Genomic DNA, 18,007 nt, shown 5'->3' on the forward strand with positions numbered 1-18,007 from the left:
ATTAGGCTTTGGAGAAGTGTAGGTGTGAATGTTTAGGCGCAGGGTTTACTGCTGGACGCTGATGCTCAGACATTGTGAAGGACATTGCTTGAAATTAGCCTTCACAGAAGGTGCGGGAGAAGAAAAGCACAGCTCACAGAAGTGTAAATGTGCTAGAGAACATGAAAAAATGCTGTTAAGTCTTCACCACACATTCTTCGGTCAGACGAAACCGATCTGAATTTATGCAGCAGACCAGGAGGGATTTGTCCAACGCTATCACGGTGTCTTGGTGGTGCCAGCCTAAGATGTAAAGGTGGGGCTAAGAGGGAATGCATGGGAGTAAACAGTGTAGGTGAGGAGGGATGCTGGGGTGGGCAATGTGGTTAGAAGTTGTATATATTATTTTTTAAGGTAGAATCAACACCCACAATGTGAATCAAAATTCTCTTTCCTGTGGTTTAGTTGATTTCACATGATCAGTTGTGGAATAAGTTTCCTTTATACACCGTTTTTGACTTCTAGTCTGGTCTAGTCAGGTCTGCATCCTCCTCCATTATTACTCCTCATTTATTCTGAAAGCACATCAGGCCCTGAATGACGATCGCCAACCTCTCCATTAACGGATGGCACAACAAATTTCTGGAAAATAAATATGTTGCGTGTTCTCAGGAGGCTTGGGAGGAGAGGACTTTTCTGACTCGACGACCATCCCGAACAACCACATACACTCACAAATGTCCGCAGGCCTGAAGCCAATGAAACACCTTGGTGTATAAAGAAGTGGAGTACGGGACAACAAGGCATCTCCACCTGAAAGAAGCTGGCACAGTTTATGCCCTGGAGAATCAAATAAGTCGAGTTGATGAAGGCATAGCTGAAATGCAGCTGCCACTTTTGCAGTTGGGTTAATCAAACCTTTTGTTTCCAAACATTATTTGCTATAGATTTATGTCAGTTATTTCTCGTGTCAGTTATTTGTTCTGTCGCGAGGCCCTAGAGGCTACCAATCTTAAAGGAACTTAAACTATTGACACGAAATGAAAAGTCATGCCTGAATAGTTGAGACGTTTGATCTCGGTCAAATTGAAATACTTGGAACTTTTGACGCGGGGAGTTCAGAGCAACCGGCTGAAAAAAAATGTTGCCTGTCCCGTTTTTGCTCTGGGGCTGTGCTGACATGTTGCTCACCTGCGTTTTCTGGCTCCAGCAGGTGTGTCAAGCCAAACGTTTAAGCCTTTTTTTTCCCCTTCCAGCCCCGCAGCTGTCACTATTGCAACCCGCGCTGATTATGAAGAAGGAAAAGATTGAATTGCTGTCTGCGCTGACCTTTTGAAGACAACATTTGAACTAGCAGCAGGTTCGGTACATGCGGAGGGAACATGTGTGTATAAGACAGAGGGGGCTGAGCAGCGTGTGGGATGACTGAGCAGACCTGGTGCTTCCCTGTCAGCCCCTTCGCTGAGATGTTTGGAATGTTTTTAGTCATAGCTGAGCAGTATGTTAGCAATTTAAGATTACCTCAATGTTATGTGACGGGAGGAGGGACAAACGGTTGAGCGTCAGAGATGGAGGAGCAGGAGGAGGGAGCGTTATGGAAGAGTAAAGCGAGAGATTACCTTTTTGCTCACTGTCTTAGCGTGGAAGTGGAAAATTCCAGTGGTCATGAAGTTTAAAAAAAAAAAAAAAGAAAAGAGATGGGCGTGTCCCATCAGGGAAGAGGTTAAGAACGGCAGCCTGCAGCGATCTGAGTGAGTGTTGAGCAATCGTGAGCGGTTCAAAAGTGCTACAAAGATGGAAGAAGCGAGTGTGTAAATGCGGAGGCCGAGTGAGGCCGTGCGTACGGCTGGGGGACGTTGTGCGCCTGCTTGTTTGCACCTGTTGTGGTTCCCTGCTGTGTGGACCTCTGGCTGCCTGATCCCTCCTCAATCATTCGGAAACCTGAACTGATGTGAACCGCAGGAACTCATTCTCGATATTATCCCTCCAAAGGTTCAGGGAAGCAAACAAATAAACCAAAAAAAAAAGACACATCACCCGTACAACCAGTCCGGCTGGGTCATCAGTGTGAGATAACCAAACGGAGCAGCTTCATGTTTTTATTTTATGATACTTTACACATGATGTTCTCTTTTTTTTCCCCTTTTTTTTGGAGGCTCAGGATTTATTATCCACAAGCTGTTTTCTTTAATCTTAAAAAAGATTATGTACCAAAATACTGCTGATAAGGATTCAGTATGGCTGATAAGGCCGTGGGGCCCTGTGGCCCTCAAAACTTATCTTCATCATTTCTGAACTGCTGGTATAGGTTTTTTAGAGTCGTAATAAATGATTAAAACTGAAGTAAACGTCATTATTGCTTCTCTGTACAAATCTGTATGTTGTATGTTACAAAAACACTTATTTAGCAGTAGTATCAAAAGTAAAATTTCATTTAAATTTACAACTATCAGAGCATAAGTAGCAGATTTGACATCGTGCTAAATCTGCAGCAGAAGATGTACGTGGTCTGCTTAAATGTTTCCCAGCATCATATTAAATGTAAAATTGCAGATTAAGCTTGGTTTCCTGAAACTCTACTCTGGGCAATACTGGATCCGCCATTTTCAGACAAACTCCTGTCCTTGCTTAGCCCTTTTCCCGTTATCTCAGAATACAGTCATTTGTAATAAAATCTCAGTGTGTTCTGTGGCGATGCGGAGCTTTTTCTCCATCTGCCCCGCAGCTGAAAAGAGATTGAAAATGACAGTTGGTTGGAGGTCGAGCTTCCATTGTTATTTCACTGCCATCCTCTGCTGGGATGGTCAGCAGCAGGTGCTGTTGTCCGTTGACTGCTGGGTCACACTGTGATGTTGTTTTGGGAAAAGGGGCTGCTTTGCAGCCAGGTGGCAGTTGTTGGCAGAAACAGTTATGGCTTTGTGTTTCCTCCAAGAAGTCGAGGCCACTTTTTCAGCTGCCCCCTTTTGCTCCCCTATAACCAGGCGACCCCCCCTACCCCAACCTAATGGCCCTCACCCCGGCTCTAACCCCGCTACTCCCAGAGCTGGAAGTCCATGCAAGCATGTGTGTGCTCACCAGAGCTCTGGCTGTGTTCGCAGGCCTAATCAGACTGGCTAGCACAGATGTGACAGGCTTACAGGAATGCTAGGAATGCGGAGGCGCTGGAGCGGGTGTGTCCATCCTTGGCCCATGGCAGAAAGGGGAGGGCCTACCTCGGTATCGGCAGACAGCTCAGTTCAGCTCAGCTCTGCTCTGCTGGCCGAGAGCCGAACCGACGGGTTGGCTAGTATGGTGAGTGCTGCGAGCCTACTGGAGATGGCCTGCAGTACTTTTATGGTAATTGCGCTAACCAGGGCCTCATGGAGGCCAAGTGCTAAAGAGTGCATGAAAAAACAGGACTTGTTTCTCCTGTCATTATGTGTCTGGAAAGCTGTTAAACTTCTTAGACACACAGTCTGCTGCGTGTCTGTACTCCATGCGATTTAGACCTTGACCAGTTTTCTCGGTGTAAATTTCTGTCAGCAAGTTTAGAATCATTATTCATAATGATATAGCGGTTTAACCTCTCCTTTTGGCTCAATTTTCAACCACAGAATCCCACAAAGCGTGACTTGGCAGAGGAGGAAACTGAAAGAGTCCAACGGACTGCCTTTCCCTCAAGACAACATAATGCTGCTTTTTGTGCTTCTCGTACACCAAAGATAATTTTTGCCTGATTGCAGCTGCAGTTTGCTGAAAAGGCAAAGCTTGATGTGTCTCATAAACAGCAAGGAAGCTACAGAGGACCACAAAAGCCCGGGAATAGATGTCTGTTCTCTGCACAACCTGTTTGTGCAGAATTTCGAGTGTAGATGTTAAGTCATGAAAAACATGGTTCTGTTTTCTAAGCCGTCTTTGTAATTAGCCTGCGCGGCCATGTGACCGGGCATTGAAGGGGTGTGAAACGAGCTAATAAAAACTTCAAAGCGAAGTTAAATCACTTTTTAATTATTTGAATGACGAAAAAAAAATGATTAATGGGTAACAGAGGTGTTGTTGACAAAGGTTTCTGATGAACTCTTAGGAGCTGAGTTCAAGAGGTGACGAGAGCTGCCACCCTTTGTCAAATTTAGGGTACTCCTTTAAGTATTAAGTTATCTACTCAATTAATGGATTTTAATTTTTCAGAGGGAAGGATTTTAGGTATTAAGCCAAACGAGCTTGTATACGGCCCTCAGAGGAGCATGCAGCTCTGGGAGATGAGGCTAGGTCGGTTACTGATTACAACAACAATTTAATCGCAAAGACGTTTAAATGCCAGAAACATGTAATGGAAAGGAAATATGGTGAAACGCACAGACAATAGCTGTATTTTATGTTTTAACTTTAACAAACCACACCTAAAAATGTCCTACGTAATTCTGAGAGTGCCCCCGAGTGGCAGCAACACGCTATTACATGTGGATGAACTGTGTTTCAAGACGGCGCTCCTTGTTTTTTTTTCCAGGTCGCAATGAACTGATAGCGAGGTACATCAAGCTCAGGACGGGGAAAACCCGCACAAGGAAGCAGGTAAACAAGCAGCTTTGATATGTGCATTTCATTTTGCATGACTTTTGTCCGAACTGGTGACCGGGTATTAGATAACGATAAATGATAAACAATCAATTACTTCCAAACCCAATTTCTCCAGTATGAATAAAAGGCATTTCTTAGTTGTGGATTTAAGAACAAAATAATTCAGGTGGAAAAAGAATATCAAAGTAAAAAATAAAAGTGCAACAATTAAACAAAAGTATTTTGTTAAAACTACATTTTGAAATTATATTTTGAAATATATTTAAATACAATTTGAAAGTGCTAATATTAAAAGCACTTTTTTTTAACCCATCTGGTCGTTGTTGCTTTTTACGACTAAATCTGTACGCTTGTCACGTAAAACAGGTAATAAAGTGGAGGAACATTTATGCACGTAATTTTTACAAGTTGAGACACATGTTAAGCTGTATTATAAAAAGTAAAGCTGGAGGATTGTTTCATGTCTCTTGTTATCTCTGGAAAGTGCCTCCCTCCGTATATAGTTTTAGCATTTTATGCTATGACTCCATGTCATGTGTTGTATTGTTTTAAAAGCACTGGATTTTGGTTTGCAGTTTCCTGCTGCTACATTATTGTCTCAGTTCTGAATGCAGCAAAGGTTTGTCAGTTGTCTTGAAACACGTTGGTATATATATATCTATATCTATATATATATAGATATAGATATAGATATATATATATAAATTTCATTTTTTTTCCCGCCTTTGATGTGACAGTCTTCCTTCGAGCAGCATTTGCTCGCTGTATTAGCTCACCAACTGTTTTTGGTTTTAGGCCACTGGCTTGATTTTGGGTGGCCTACTTCTCAAGCTGCTAGCTCGGATCATGCGAACCACATCTGTGTTTGAGTGCATGCATGCAAACATAATAGAGCAAACGCTGTAACTGAGTAAATCGGGTTTTTTTCACACTAAGGTAAATCTTGACTTTATATTCAGACAGATGAATGCAGCTCCAGAACCTTAAGGCTAATTGTCTGTGTGGATGAAGTGGTTTTATTTAAATTGACTTGACTAGAAAATCAGAATATGAATGAATTTGTTAACTACTCGTGTAATATCAGCAACTTTATCCTTTGAATCAACTGTTTAGATGTCTTAATGTGTGTGTTGTTTCTGTAAAGAAGGTGTGTACAGTCTGCGTTTGCATGGTTGTGTGTGTGCATGAATACGAGTGCATGTTTTTTTTTATGCTCAAAAACTGTTTCACACCCCTTTAGGTGTCTAGTCACATACAGGTGTTAGCACGGAAGAAAGTTCGTGAATACCAGGCGGGTATAAAGGTAGGTGCCGCCGGCCTGCCTCCCGGCAACACAGACTGGGCTTCTCTTTCCTCCCTGGTTACGGCTTCTCCCTCTCTTCCCTTCTCTTCTCTTCTCTCTCCCTGTCTCGTTTCCTCTTCCCTCCCCTTGGCTATTCTTCTGTGCAGGTTTCTAGCCACTTGCAGGTTCTCGCCCGGAGAAAATCTCGCGAGATCCAGTCAAAGCTAAAGGTATGCGCTTCACTGCGGCCTCGGCAGGGGCTGGTACAGGCTTGGCTTTGCACTAACCAGCTAATTTGTGAATCTGATTATCAGTCTTTGCTTTGATGTGAAGCCTGTCCCCGTGTAAGTGGATTCACGCTTGCTATGCTAAATGCACTGTTTTAACGGTAACGAGTTATTAAAGGAACAATCACAATACTGCCTCTGTGCATGCAGTGTGCCGACTCACGCACTTTTAGAAAACCCTTTCGTAAGTCTGATTGCTATTAAAATTGAATCTAATCCCTTGAATGAAAGAATAATATCACCTTTTTGTAGTTGTTGTTCTAAATGAATGTAACAGTAGTCACGAAGGATGGTTATTTATCCGCATGCTCAGCCCTATATCTGTCCTCTGCAGCTTTCTCTTCTTTTCTGTCACTTCCTCTTCTCTTAAAACTCTCTTCACTTTTTACTTTGTTTCTGTCCTTAATGTTTTCTGTAAAAGTTAATATGAAATTAATGTTTTAATGATGTAACTCTTTCAAATTTTTGACCTCAAATCCTTCTGAACTCTTCATGCTTTTTTATTAGCGTTACATATTCACAACGATAATCAACGCATACATTGCTAAATACTACATATTCTGTGGTGCTAACTTCAACTCAGATTAACCCTCCTTATGCCAACTAATCCTCAAGGAGACAGCGGCATCCATTGTAGTTATATTTATCTTGGATTGAATATGTAACATATGCAGTGTCGTGAGCCCAACAGTGTATGTGTTAAATGCAAATGGATGCATCAGCCTCTTTGCATCAGCTATTACCAGGTGTCTAAGCTTTCTTCACATTTATCTTGAATTAAAAATACAATCCTCATTTGAAATCCAGGATTAATGATACTTTAAGTATTGTGCATTAAGCAAACTTTGGGAAATATGCCATATTTCTTGTAGTTTTAATCAGACAACATTAGTTTCCTTTGTTCACTGCATCTTTTCCTCAAAAATTATGTTTCTGTATGATGTTTATTGTTTATAGGTAATATTTAATCTGTAGGGATTACTTTACTGTTGTGTTCACTCAGCAACAAATGTAATTATATAATTTGGCTTTGTAATGCTTCATGAATTCCCCTTTGTCAAACACAGCCGTCGCTTCATTTTACCGGACAAGATTGTTTTTTATTACATGTGGGTTATTTTTAATCTTTTATAATATTAACACCCGGTGAAGTTTACATCCTGCTGTAGCTACTGGCATTGTTTTTGTTTTTTTCTTTAATGGTTTATGAAATATTAATGAAGTCAAGAGAGCTTCCACATGACAGAAAACCTTCAAAACTAAGTTTCAAAGGCAGATTCACAAGATGAAACAAAAAATTGTGGTGGCTTAAGTGAGTACAGATGCTCTGTACCAGCTGTCTGACGGCTTGTGTTGTAATCAACCTCGTACGATCAGACATTTCTTATTCACTAGAGAGAGAAAAAAGACCCCCACCCCCCTCCCATGTACACATATTTTTCTTTTCTGATGTGCAAAAAAGTTGTTAAAGACATCTTAATGCCTGACTGCTATCAGCAAAAAAAAAAAAAAAGCCCCTCCTGTTTCCAGAGTTCCAATTTGGCCTCTTAACTTTTAACCAATTTGAATTTAAAAAATCAATCAAAAGTAAATTTAATCTCAAAACATGTAGAACTGCATAGTACTAATGGTTTTTCTCTTTTTCGATTCAGGCGATGAATTTGGTAAGTGAATCTGACTTGTGCAATATGCTTCCCTTCTCCACTTTTGTTTGGCAGTACTAGTGCACTGTCCCTTTGCTATGGCCCGCTGCTGGCATGGCATCCTGCCCCGTTGCTGTCCCGTAATGAGGCAACGCTTAAAAAAAACAACTTTGTAAACAGCGCTGCTGCACACTCTGCCTGATGTACCATAATTACCTCTCAACCTCTGTTAAGAGTCATGTTCTTGCTTGCTTTGCATAAGATGTCGTTCTCTGATAGGGGTGTCGCTTCTGAGGCGTCTGTCCTCAAATTGCAAAATGAAAAGCTTCTTGACTAAAAAAAGCAGGAGTTTTGCAAACATACAAAAGTAATGCAATCATTTTTTTTGTAATATAATTAAATGTGCTCGTAATCAGAAACGATTATGCACCATTTCAAAACACATTCAAGTGATTTGAATGAGAATTGATAGGCTTTACATAACTTATGTGGTACAAAGGTTTAATATTTATGTCTATTCTGAGATGATTCAACTTAAATCACTTATTCTATTTTTTCCTGGGATGACCCTGATAACATACTGACCTTCAATTTATTGGAGCAACGCTGCTTCATTTTCTGTTTTTGCTCTTTCCTTCATTCTTAAAACCGCTCTTTCAAACACACAAAATTGCAGTGTTACTATGCTATACATTGATCATTAGACCTAGTTAATGCAAATCGTATTTCAAATGTTAAAAAGATAATTAAGTTGACTTATATAGTCAACATATAACAGGCTGTATAAGTTTATGACATGCTGCCACCTTGTGGCTGAGGACCGTCATTTCTCTGTCATGTAGGATCAGGCGTCCAAAGACAAAGCCCTGCAGAACATGGCAGCGCTGTCGTCTGCACAGATCGTTTCTCCGAGTATGATAAAGAATCATCTTCCACCACTCTCTCCTGCCCCGTACCAACCAACCAGAGTGAGAGTCTGCCTTCAGCTCACGAGCAACATGAACGCATCACAGTCACAGTTTCAGTGATTATAACAATCCAGCTAACCTTTGATCTCACTTCCCCAGTTCTGGCCCGCTCCAATCCCAGTGCAACCGGGACCATCTCAGGAGTAAGTAAATGGAACAGCTGAGCCTGCCAGATCAGGCTGTATGCCGTTTGTGAAGAGACAACTTGGTCCTAGAAAAAAAAGGAAATGTGAGAATAAATGAGTGATTTAGTCAGCAGGTTAGGCGTCACTGTATGTCAGGTGGGTATTGTAGGGCTTGTTTAATGAATCACTTTTTCAACATCAGGGTGGTTCTAGGTCTCAACCAGGGAAGGAGTCTTGGGCACTGCCGCACCAGCCATGCGTAAGTTCCCGCTAGCAAAGGCCCAACTAAAGAGCACAAAGCAGCACTAACTCTTCCGCTACACTGTGTTTTTATCTGTATGTTTCCTGCACTGATGTAGACCACCACAAAGCAAATTAACACAAAAAAGTTTGACTAAATCTTTATAGGTTACCAAATAGTCTTGATCATATTTTCCTGATTGGTCTGCAAAAGCATATTCATTTGTGCTGTTTTGCATCGTTAGCAGGTGGACTTACACTTAGCTGGTGCAGCAACACATGCTTAATCTTTAATACTAACAAGTTTTCAGAAATAAGACACTTTCCAGAGAAACAAAGCCACAAATATCTGTATCTGGGGTTTTTCCCTGACAGAATCATTTACTGTCTTTCAGCATCAAACCCTTTGTACAGACCCCATACGTGAACCTACAAGGTCCTGTCCAGCAGAGTATACCAGGTATGTGTGAAAGGAAGGTCTTCATTGATTGTCATCATTAAAGTTGTCATTGATGTGCATGAATGTGTGTGCAGCCTATGAGCCTCTGGCACCTCCGCCTGCGCCAACAGCTACGGCAGTCCCAGTATGGCAGGATCGGACAATCGCTTCCTCCAAGCTGCGGATGCTGGAGTACTCGGCCTTTATGGAGATCCAGAGAGACCCGGACAACGTGAGCTGGCATTTGAACTTCCATTTCAGAACCACTTGCTAGCTGTCTTCATTATGTTTCTGGCTCTAGCATCATTATTCCTTGGACGTAATTAAGGTCTTAAACTGGCATCGTTGTGTTCCTCTCTCTACTTCAGTACAGCAAACACTTGTTTGTCCACATTGGACAGACCAACCCCTCGTACAGCGACCCCCTCCTCGAGGCTGTGGACATCCGGCAGATCTACGACAAGTTCCCTGAGAAAAAAGGGGGGCTCAAAGAGCTTTACGAGAAAGGCCCCCAGAATGCTTTCTTCTTAGTAAAATTCTGGGTGAGTTTCATTATAATCTGTTAATTATTGACTTTGAATGTGTATTTTCTTTGATAGTAGTGCAGCTCTTTTTTTTTCTTCTTTTTTTTTATTTAACATTTGCAAACAGTACAATGATAACAAAACTTCACATTATGCAATTTCACGTTGAGTTATAACATATAAAGAGTAAAACTCAAATAAAAAACAAAACAAAAAGCACAACACATTATAACCAGCCAGGGGGGATGAAATTATAAGAGAAAGCCAAAACATTACATACATTTATGGTTTTGATTGCTTTTAGAATTAGTGGAAAACCTAATAGAGTCCAGATACTGATTTAATTCACAATGAAAAGTAAAAAAAGAGGGTTTTTTGCCTAAGAATTTGGATTTGTGGATGTGGAATTTTGCAAGAATAATCAACAAATTCATAATAAATGTTTCTTTTGGCTTTGTTCTAATTGTTACATGGTCAAAAACACCAAACAACACATCCCTCCAAAATAATTTAAAATCAGTTTCAATTCTTTCAGACACAAAATTACACATATCGTGTAATAGTATTGCAGCTCATGCACCCTGCTCCCTTAGCTTATGACACCATAATGTTTGTTAGAGTGCATGTGTTTGCCCCCGTGTGGCCAGAAGTGGTATTGCTACATAGATTGGCTTGAAAGTCCTGTTACCATAGAAGAAAAAAATCCTGATTGTTGTGATGAAATTTGTGCACTTTGCAGGCTGACTTGAACAGTAGTGGCATGCCAGATGGCCCAGGATCATTCTACGGTGTCAGCAGCCAGTACAGCAGCACTGAAAACATGACGATCACTGTTTCAACCAAAGTCTGCTCATTTGGCAAGCAGGTGGTCGAAAAAGTTGAGGTAAATTCATGAGTTGATTAATTCTTTTGAAATAAGAGGTACCGTTGTTATCGAACTCATTGGGCGTGTTTGCCGTGTGTGTTGCAGACGGAGTACGCCCGGCTGGAGGGAGGAAAGTGTGTTTACAGGATCCACCGCTCTCCTATGTGCGAGTACATGATCAATTTTATCCACAAACTCAAACATTTGCCTGAAAAATACATGATGAACAGTGTTCTTGAAAACTTCACAATCCTTCAGGTAAAGTACCATCAGTGAAATATGATTGTTGACATAATTGTTTTTGAATTCTTGATGTTTCTTTGAACTCAATGAAGTAATCTCGAAGAGCAGTGAAGACACATCTGTAACCTTTATTCTAAGTGTTGAGGAAGATTTTTGCCATATATTTTCATCTTATACAGGCACAGGCCCTTTAATTAACAGGTCAAATTATATTTGATCAGGTCCTCTGTCCCCAAGCCCGGTGTACGGTGATGCAAACAGAACTCTCTGCCTTTGGGAGATGTGTGCTAAAGGGTTTGACCTAAACATATCTAAAACGAATTGAATAAATTAATAATCTGTGGGTAATTGTCAACTTTTGCGACAACAGTGTGTTCTGTGGATCTCACAGAGGTAAAAGCAGTTTGCAAGATGAAAAGGTAAAAATTCCCTAAGGAACAATTCAAAATATTAGGCAAAAAATTACTACTAAATTCATCTCTCATCCAAAAGGCTTCTTCCTGAAGGTTTGAACCCTGAGGGAACCTCCTCTGTGTAATGATGGTTTCCCCCCCCTTAAACGTAGCTGGCTCCTTTCACTCCTCTGTCAAACGACCTGTCTTCCCGGTCCAGGATGTAGACATTACTGTCCTCAGGAGAATGTCTCTCATGCTTGAGTTGCAGGTGTTCTGCTCAGTCTTGATCCGAGCCCTCAGGGTTCACAAACCCAGAACTTACAATGCCACCTTGACTCTCCTCCCAAGACGGTGTCATGTGACCTTCATCATAAAAAAAAACACCTTAAAGAGCCATAAGAGAGTGTATGGATTGTGTGACTTGAATAATTCACAAGAATGAGCGTCCCGACAACAGGTTAAAGCCTGAAACAACCCATCAGCTGGTTAGATTTGAAGAAATCTTTCAGATGAGAGATGAAACATCTTCAAGAACCATGAAAAGAAGTCCAGATGCCTTTAATCAGCATGTTTAAGTCAAACTTTTGGTGTGTCACTATACGCTGGTAATAAGCTATCCTTAAAACCTCTTGAGACAATGCATTATTGTTCAGTTTTTTTTATATGGATAAGATAAGATAAATAGGATAGGCAATGTGTTTTTAATAAGTGACCTCAACAGGTAATGAATGGTAGATGGATTTTTTTTTTTGTCAATCAAATTTCAGAATGTATTAAAGGATAGCCCCTTGAAATGTGCCATCTCATTTTCAAGGGGGTCCCAAGAAAACATACAACATTGCAATATATCACATTACAGTCTAGACCAGGGTTCGGCAACCCGCAGCTCTCATCTATTTTTTTTTCTCTCTTCTTTTTTCTTTTTTTTCTTCTTTCTTTCCTTTTTTTCTCTTTTTTTCTTTTTCCTTTCCTTTTTAATCTAGACATTTTGACTTTTTTCTCGAAATTTGGACTTTTTTCTCGACATTTTGACTTTTTTTCTCGACATTTTGACTTTTTTCTCGACATTTTGACTTTTTTCTCGACATTTCGACTTTTTTCTCAACATTTCGACTTTTTTCTCGAAGTGCATAATGAAAAAATAAATCTTCCCCCAGTTACAACTAATATAGCTACATGCAGCCGGTGTTGTCTTCATTCTAAGGCTGATACAAGACTTTCTCCAGACATATTAGTTTTTTGTGTTTTTGGTCCAATATGGCTCTTTCTACATGTTGGGTTGCCGACCCCTGGTCTAGACATACATGACATAAAACAAACACAGACATCTTGCTCACCCCCTCCCACACACAACCCCTACCCACATAAGTCTAGTTACAAAATAGACTCATTCTAATCTCATTCTACATCTGTCTTTTTCTCCTCAGGTGGTGACAAACCGAGACACCCAGGAGACCCTACTTTGTATAGCATTTGTTTTTGAGGTCTCCAATAGTGAGCACGGGGCTCAGTATCACGTCTACAGACTTGTTAAAGACTAACAACACGTTTGGGAGGTTCTGGAAAGGCCAGACAAAAGCACGACGCAATCTCTCTTTGACCACCTCAATCATCCAGGAAAAACCACAACAAACCAGTCAAGCAACACTAGACCGAACTAACGTGGACAAATTTCCAGCTTTAAAGAAATTACGCAAGGAAAGAAAAAAACAAGCGAAGAATTTTTGTGGAACTGTGGACAACCAGCTTTTTTTTTTTTTTCCCATGTGTTTTAAACATGAAAACAATGAAGTGGATCACTTTTTCTCAAATGTAACTGATGGAGCATGACAAGTTTTACCGAGGGAATGAGAATGTGTTTAAGACTCTTACAGTAATCAAGGCAAGATGCCCTGAGCTGGGAGAGAAGTGTACGATGGATTGAAAAGTGGAGAACATAGGACCACGGAGGGGGGGGGGGGGGGGCCGGGAACCAGAGGCAAGTGGTTTAGGTTTGTTAGGAAAGCAAGTGCCTCTTCACCAAAGGTTATATCGTTACCTGCCACTTTGGATTGCCTTTTTTTTTCTTTTTTTTTTTTTTTTTTACTACCTCTTGTTTTTAAATGAAAGAAAAAAAAGTCATACAGATGTGTTTTGTCACAAAAATATTGAACATAAAAGAACCTAGATCCACATCTCTGGATGCAGTTTTTGTCCTCAGGCACAGAGAGGAATAGGATAGCTAATAGTCCATTTAACCAAAAGAAATAAAATTAAAATAAAAAAAGGCCATGTGTAGAGGGGGATGAGTAATTGTGTTGCCGTGTTATTAAGGTTTTGTTTTTTTTTCTATGTTAATACACAATTTAAAATCAGGTCTTACAAACACCTAGAGTATCTGTATTTGACTCCAGAAATGTCTCGTAAAATTGCTCTCCTGACAGGAAGCCAGGTTAGCCTTTCTTACAGAACCCCCCTTGTTTCCTCTCTGTTTGAAGACGTGTGCTTGGATGCACTTAAAAAGATCAAGACGGGGTTTTTGCAGCAACAGCAGTGCTTATTTTCAGCCTTGATGTATGTAGCGTATTTGAATAAAAAAAAAAAAAAGAACTGTTTCTGTACTGTGAGTTATAGTGGATTCTAAAGGAATATGTGTTACAGAGAAGTTTTTTTGTTTTGTTTTGGGGTTTGTTTCTTTTTTTTTTGGGGGGGGGGGGGGGACTTTTTGTTCATATTTTTGATCAAATTACTCAACACAGAGACCATAGTTAACAGGGAGAGAAGTTAGGAACTGTTTCTTTTGTTTAAAAAAGAGATTTTATGCTGTGAAACTGGTTCATTTGCTTTTCTTTATTATCCAAGTAATGCCTGGAGAATTTGCATTCGTGGATAAAAGTTCAGTTTAACATTTAAGACAAATTTTTTTACACAAGAAAAACAATTTTTAAATTGGTCTAAATTCTCATCTTGAATTCGAGCTATTGTCTCTGTAGAGTTTGACCATTGATTGTTATTTATGGGGTTGGAGAACAAATAGCGGGAGGGTCAGGGTGGGGTGTTTATCATTTTACCATTGTTATGGATTTGTTAAAAGTATTGCAGGACTCGCATTAGTGACAGGATACCCTGTCAAGCCACGGGTCCTGCTAGACAAGTGTCTAGTCGGTGTGGTTCACTGGACAACTTTGCTAATAAAGTGCAAATTTAAGATATTTTGGTGGCATAATTGCACCTAGCTTTGAATGTCATGTTTCACACACTAGATACAATAACACTCCTCCTCTCGTAGGCCTCTCAGTTTATCTTTTATACAGAACTTTTTCTGCCATTATCAAGATTAATGTTTTGTTTTTGATTCTGTTGTCTTTGACTTTCAGTGTTTGCCATATGCTTCACTGAAAATATTGTGTGATTGTGCTGGTATTGATAAGTAATATGGAGATATCTAATGTATCATATTCTAAATGGTGTGGGCAGTTTTGTTTTTGTTTTGTTTTTTCTTGGTTTAAGGTGGTTTACTATTGTCTTTGTTACCATTGTGCATTGCAATTTTATACTTAAAAGTAGAGGTTGGACTATGTAATCAACAAATGTATCTAACAATACAAGACGCATGGTGCCTTTGGGGCCAGTTTCCCCAGTAAACTTATTAAACATGTTTGTTAATTTGTTTTATATTCTATCTTTCTCATCGTTCCAGTTTTGAAAAAAGAAATGAAGATATAAAGCATAAAACCTGTTTCTTTTTCCAGGTCCTGCAGAAGTTAAAACACTTCTTATACTTATATACAGGTATTGAGGAAAAAAAAGAAAAAGTGTGCCTGTGAGGATTTTTTTTTTTTTAATTAAATAAACATCTGTGAGAACTGGTAAAATTAGTATCGGAAACTGAAGACTTACAAATGTCTTGAAGAATTGAATATGATATCACAATCACTAGTGGTAGATTGATTTGCTTATTTCCTTTTTTCCCCTTAATTCGCAAATCTGTTGCAGAATAATAGTGCTTAAACACTTTTTTTTCTCTTTTAAGTCTTCATTTTACTTTATTTATCTGATTTGTAGTTATTGCTTATTTTTTTAGATGAAGTGTTTTCATTTAAAATATCCTGCTGAAGAATTTGTCAATATCATCATACTGTATGTCAACCTGGAGAGCAACCACACACACAAAAATCCTCTCTATACATCCTTTAGTTTAATTAACTAAAAGGCTCATGTGCTATACTGGTAAGTTTGAAATTTGTGAACTTTAGAAGTCAATACATTTACTGCCCCAACACTCCTGATTCAAATTCTTTCCAGTGCTTGTATACAAGTATATTATTAATCCATTCATCCGAATGAGGTGTATTGAAACAGTGAAATAACTTAAAGATGCAGGGAAGCGACCCCCATGACCTGCATTGGGGAACACTGACTTAGAGTAAGTATTTTTTTTATATAATTAACTGTAGGTATGATTGGAGATGCAGATTTATGTGGAAAAGACTATTGGCATGAACATTTCAACACAAGTCAGTGGGGATTCCTGAATCCTGAGGTCTTCAGATATAGAATTTTTCATGTTCACAAGATAAGGAAAGGTTACACGACTAATTCCCTACACTACCTATTTATTAAATCCAAAGATTACATCAAGGATCACATGGAAGAGCAACATGGTTGTTCAAGATACTGTTTTGTTGACAGATTCAATGTTTCTTTTTATGATTATGGGAGTTAAGAGTTATATCTGGTAATCGACTACCAAATATAACTCCTACATACATATCAGCATGAATATTTTGGTTTTAGCCTCTTATATTGCATTTGGACCAGGAAAACATACCATTTTAACTCAGAATCAAACTAGTCAAAATTAAAATGTCAGTACATCCGTACTTGAGAAGTAACTGCAAAAAGGTTACGCTCGACGACAATAAGAACGTATGATACATTAATGTCAGTGGTGAATGAGTGAATGAATGAATTGTCTTTATTTCGGTCTTGTACAAGTTATTTTACAAAACAAAGTGAAAAAAGTAAAATAAACATTGCTTTTGCCGAAAAGGTGTAGGCTGAAGCCGTAGTTTATAGTGTGTACCCTTTTTCTCTTGTGATCAGCTTAAATCTGAAACATTAGCATTAATCCCTAGAAACAAACAATGCATAAAGAAGACAAAAAATAAATAATACAAAATATAAAATTGAAGTTTCACATTCTAGAATGTTTTTGATAATATACTTTATAGATATAGTGTATTATATTTATTTACAATATTTTCTTTATACCATTTTCTTGAACTTGTAAATAGAACTGCACATTTTTAGGTCATTGTCACAACTATTACATAATTATCTTCTCTTAATTGATGTACATCTCTTTTTAATATTTGTTCTTACTGTCGTCATCTCAAACTTGAGTTTCCCCCTCAGGTCATAGCGGGAACAAATCCTGAATGCAGTTTGGAAGCAGTTTTTCTGCTGGGCTTTAAAGGCGAATAAAACAGTTTTCTGCTCTACTATATCATGGAATTTTAGAGTAGTATATTATATTTAATAAAGAGATTATTTGTTGGTTCATAATAGTCAGATCTATTAATTATCCTTAAAGCTCTTTTCTGTAATAAGACAATAGGGTTTGTAAAGGTGTTACCCCATACCTCCACACAATAAGTAATGTATGGAACTATGAGTGAGTAATACATCAAAAACTGTGCTCTTTGACAGAAGATATAATATGTTTTACTTAATATTGCTAGGGTTTTTAGACATTTTTGATTTTACAACACTATTTATATGTGATTTCCAGCAAAGTTTATCATCAATTATTACCCCCAGGAATTTTGAATGAATGAATGAATGAAAATATATTTATTTCGGTCAGGTCATTCATAATGTAGACACCAACTGAAACCATTAGTTCACATTAAAAAAAAAGAGACCTAACCCAAAAGAAATAGGCTGAAGCTATTGCTTAATTACGCCTACCCTTCTCAAATGATCAACTTTTTCAGATCGCAACATACAAAACATAATACAAAAAAATAAATCATATTGTTTACACAATCCCGAACATAATTCCGTAATAGTATCATCTACTGGATCCCTCATATTTTTCAAACACATTAAACTTAAACAAACGTTTGAATGCATGAATCGACTGGCACATCTTCAATTTTTCATCAAGTGCATTCCATATATTTACACCCCTACAGTAATACATTGATCTTTAATTTTAGTCCTAGACTTTGGTTTTTCAATCATATGTTTCCCTCGAAGCTCATATCTACTTACCCTTATTTTAAACATGCTTACAATTTTACTAGGTAACAATCTGTTGAACACTTTGTACATAATCAATGCTATTTTGTATTCCACTTAATATATGAATTTAAATGCCCTTAATTTAATAATTCATTTGATGGTTCTCTATAATTTGAAATTTATTTTTGTATCCTCTTTCTATTTCCATACCACTAATTTTAATTTTTAATTG

At 38.7% G+C, this 18,007-nt stretch overlaps 1 protein-coding gene across 7 annotated transcripts in view; it reads left to right on the forward strand.

The window, feature by feature from the left end:
• Positions 1-15,192, forward strand: part of tead3b (TEA domain family member 3 b) — a 34,369-nt gene extending 19,177 nt beyond the window's left edge. For 2 of the 7 annotated variants that reach the window (XM_061726833.1, XM_061726838.1), the window contains 12 exons: positions 4,466-4,530; positions 5,777-5,839; positions 5,986-6,048; positions 8,591-8,716; positions 8,816-8,859; positions 9,044-9,100; positions 9,477-9,541; positions 9,616-9,752; positions 9,889-10,062; positions 10,784-10,927; positions 11,015-11,167; positions 12,975-15,192. In XM_061726833.1, coding sequence (XP_061582817.1) covers positions 4,466-4,530; positions 5,777-5,839; positions 5,986-6,048; positions 8,591-8,716; positions 8,816-8,859; positions 9,044-9,100; positions 9,477-9,541; positions 9,616-9,752; positions 9,889-10,062; positions 10,784-10,927; positions 11,015-11,167; positions 12,975-13,088 — 1,205 coding nt within the window. In that variant the 3' untranslated portion in view covers positions 13,089-15,192. The remainder of the gene's footprint in view (positions 1-4,465; positions 4,531-5,776; positions 5,840-5,985; positions 6,049-8,590; positions 8,717-8,815; positions 8,860-9,043; positions 9,101-9,476; positions 9,542-9,615; positions 9,753-9,888; positions 10,063-10,783; positions 10,928-11,014; positions 11,168-12,974) is intronic. The other 5 variants (XM_061726835.1, XM_061726839.1, XM_061726834.1 and 2 more) reach the window with 4 other exon arrangements.
• The last annotated feature ends 2,815 nt before the right edge of the window (positions 15,193-18,007 follow it).

Source organism: Cololabis saira, chromosome 8 (assembly GCF_033807715.1).
Source record: "Cololabis saira isolate AMF1-May2022 chromosome 8, fColSai1.1, whole genome shotgun sequence".
Lineage (NCBI taxonomy): Eukaryota > Metazoa > Chordata > Actinopteri > Beloniformes > Belonidae > Cololabis > Cololabis saira.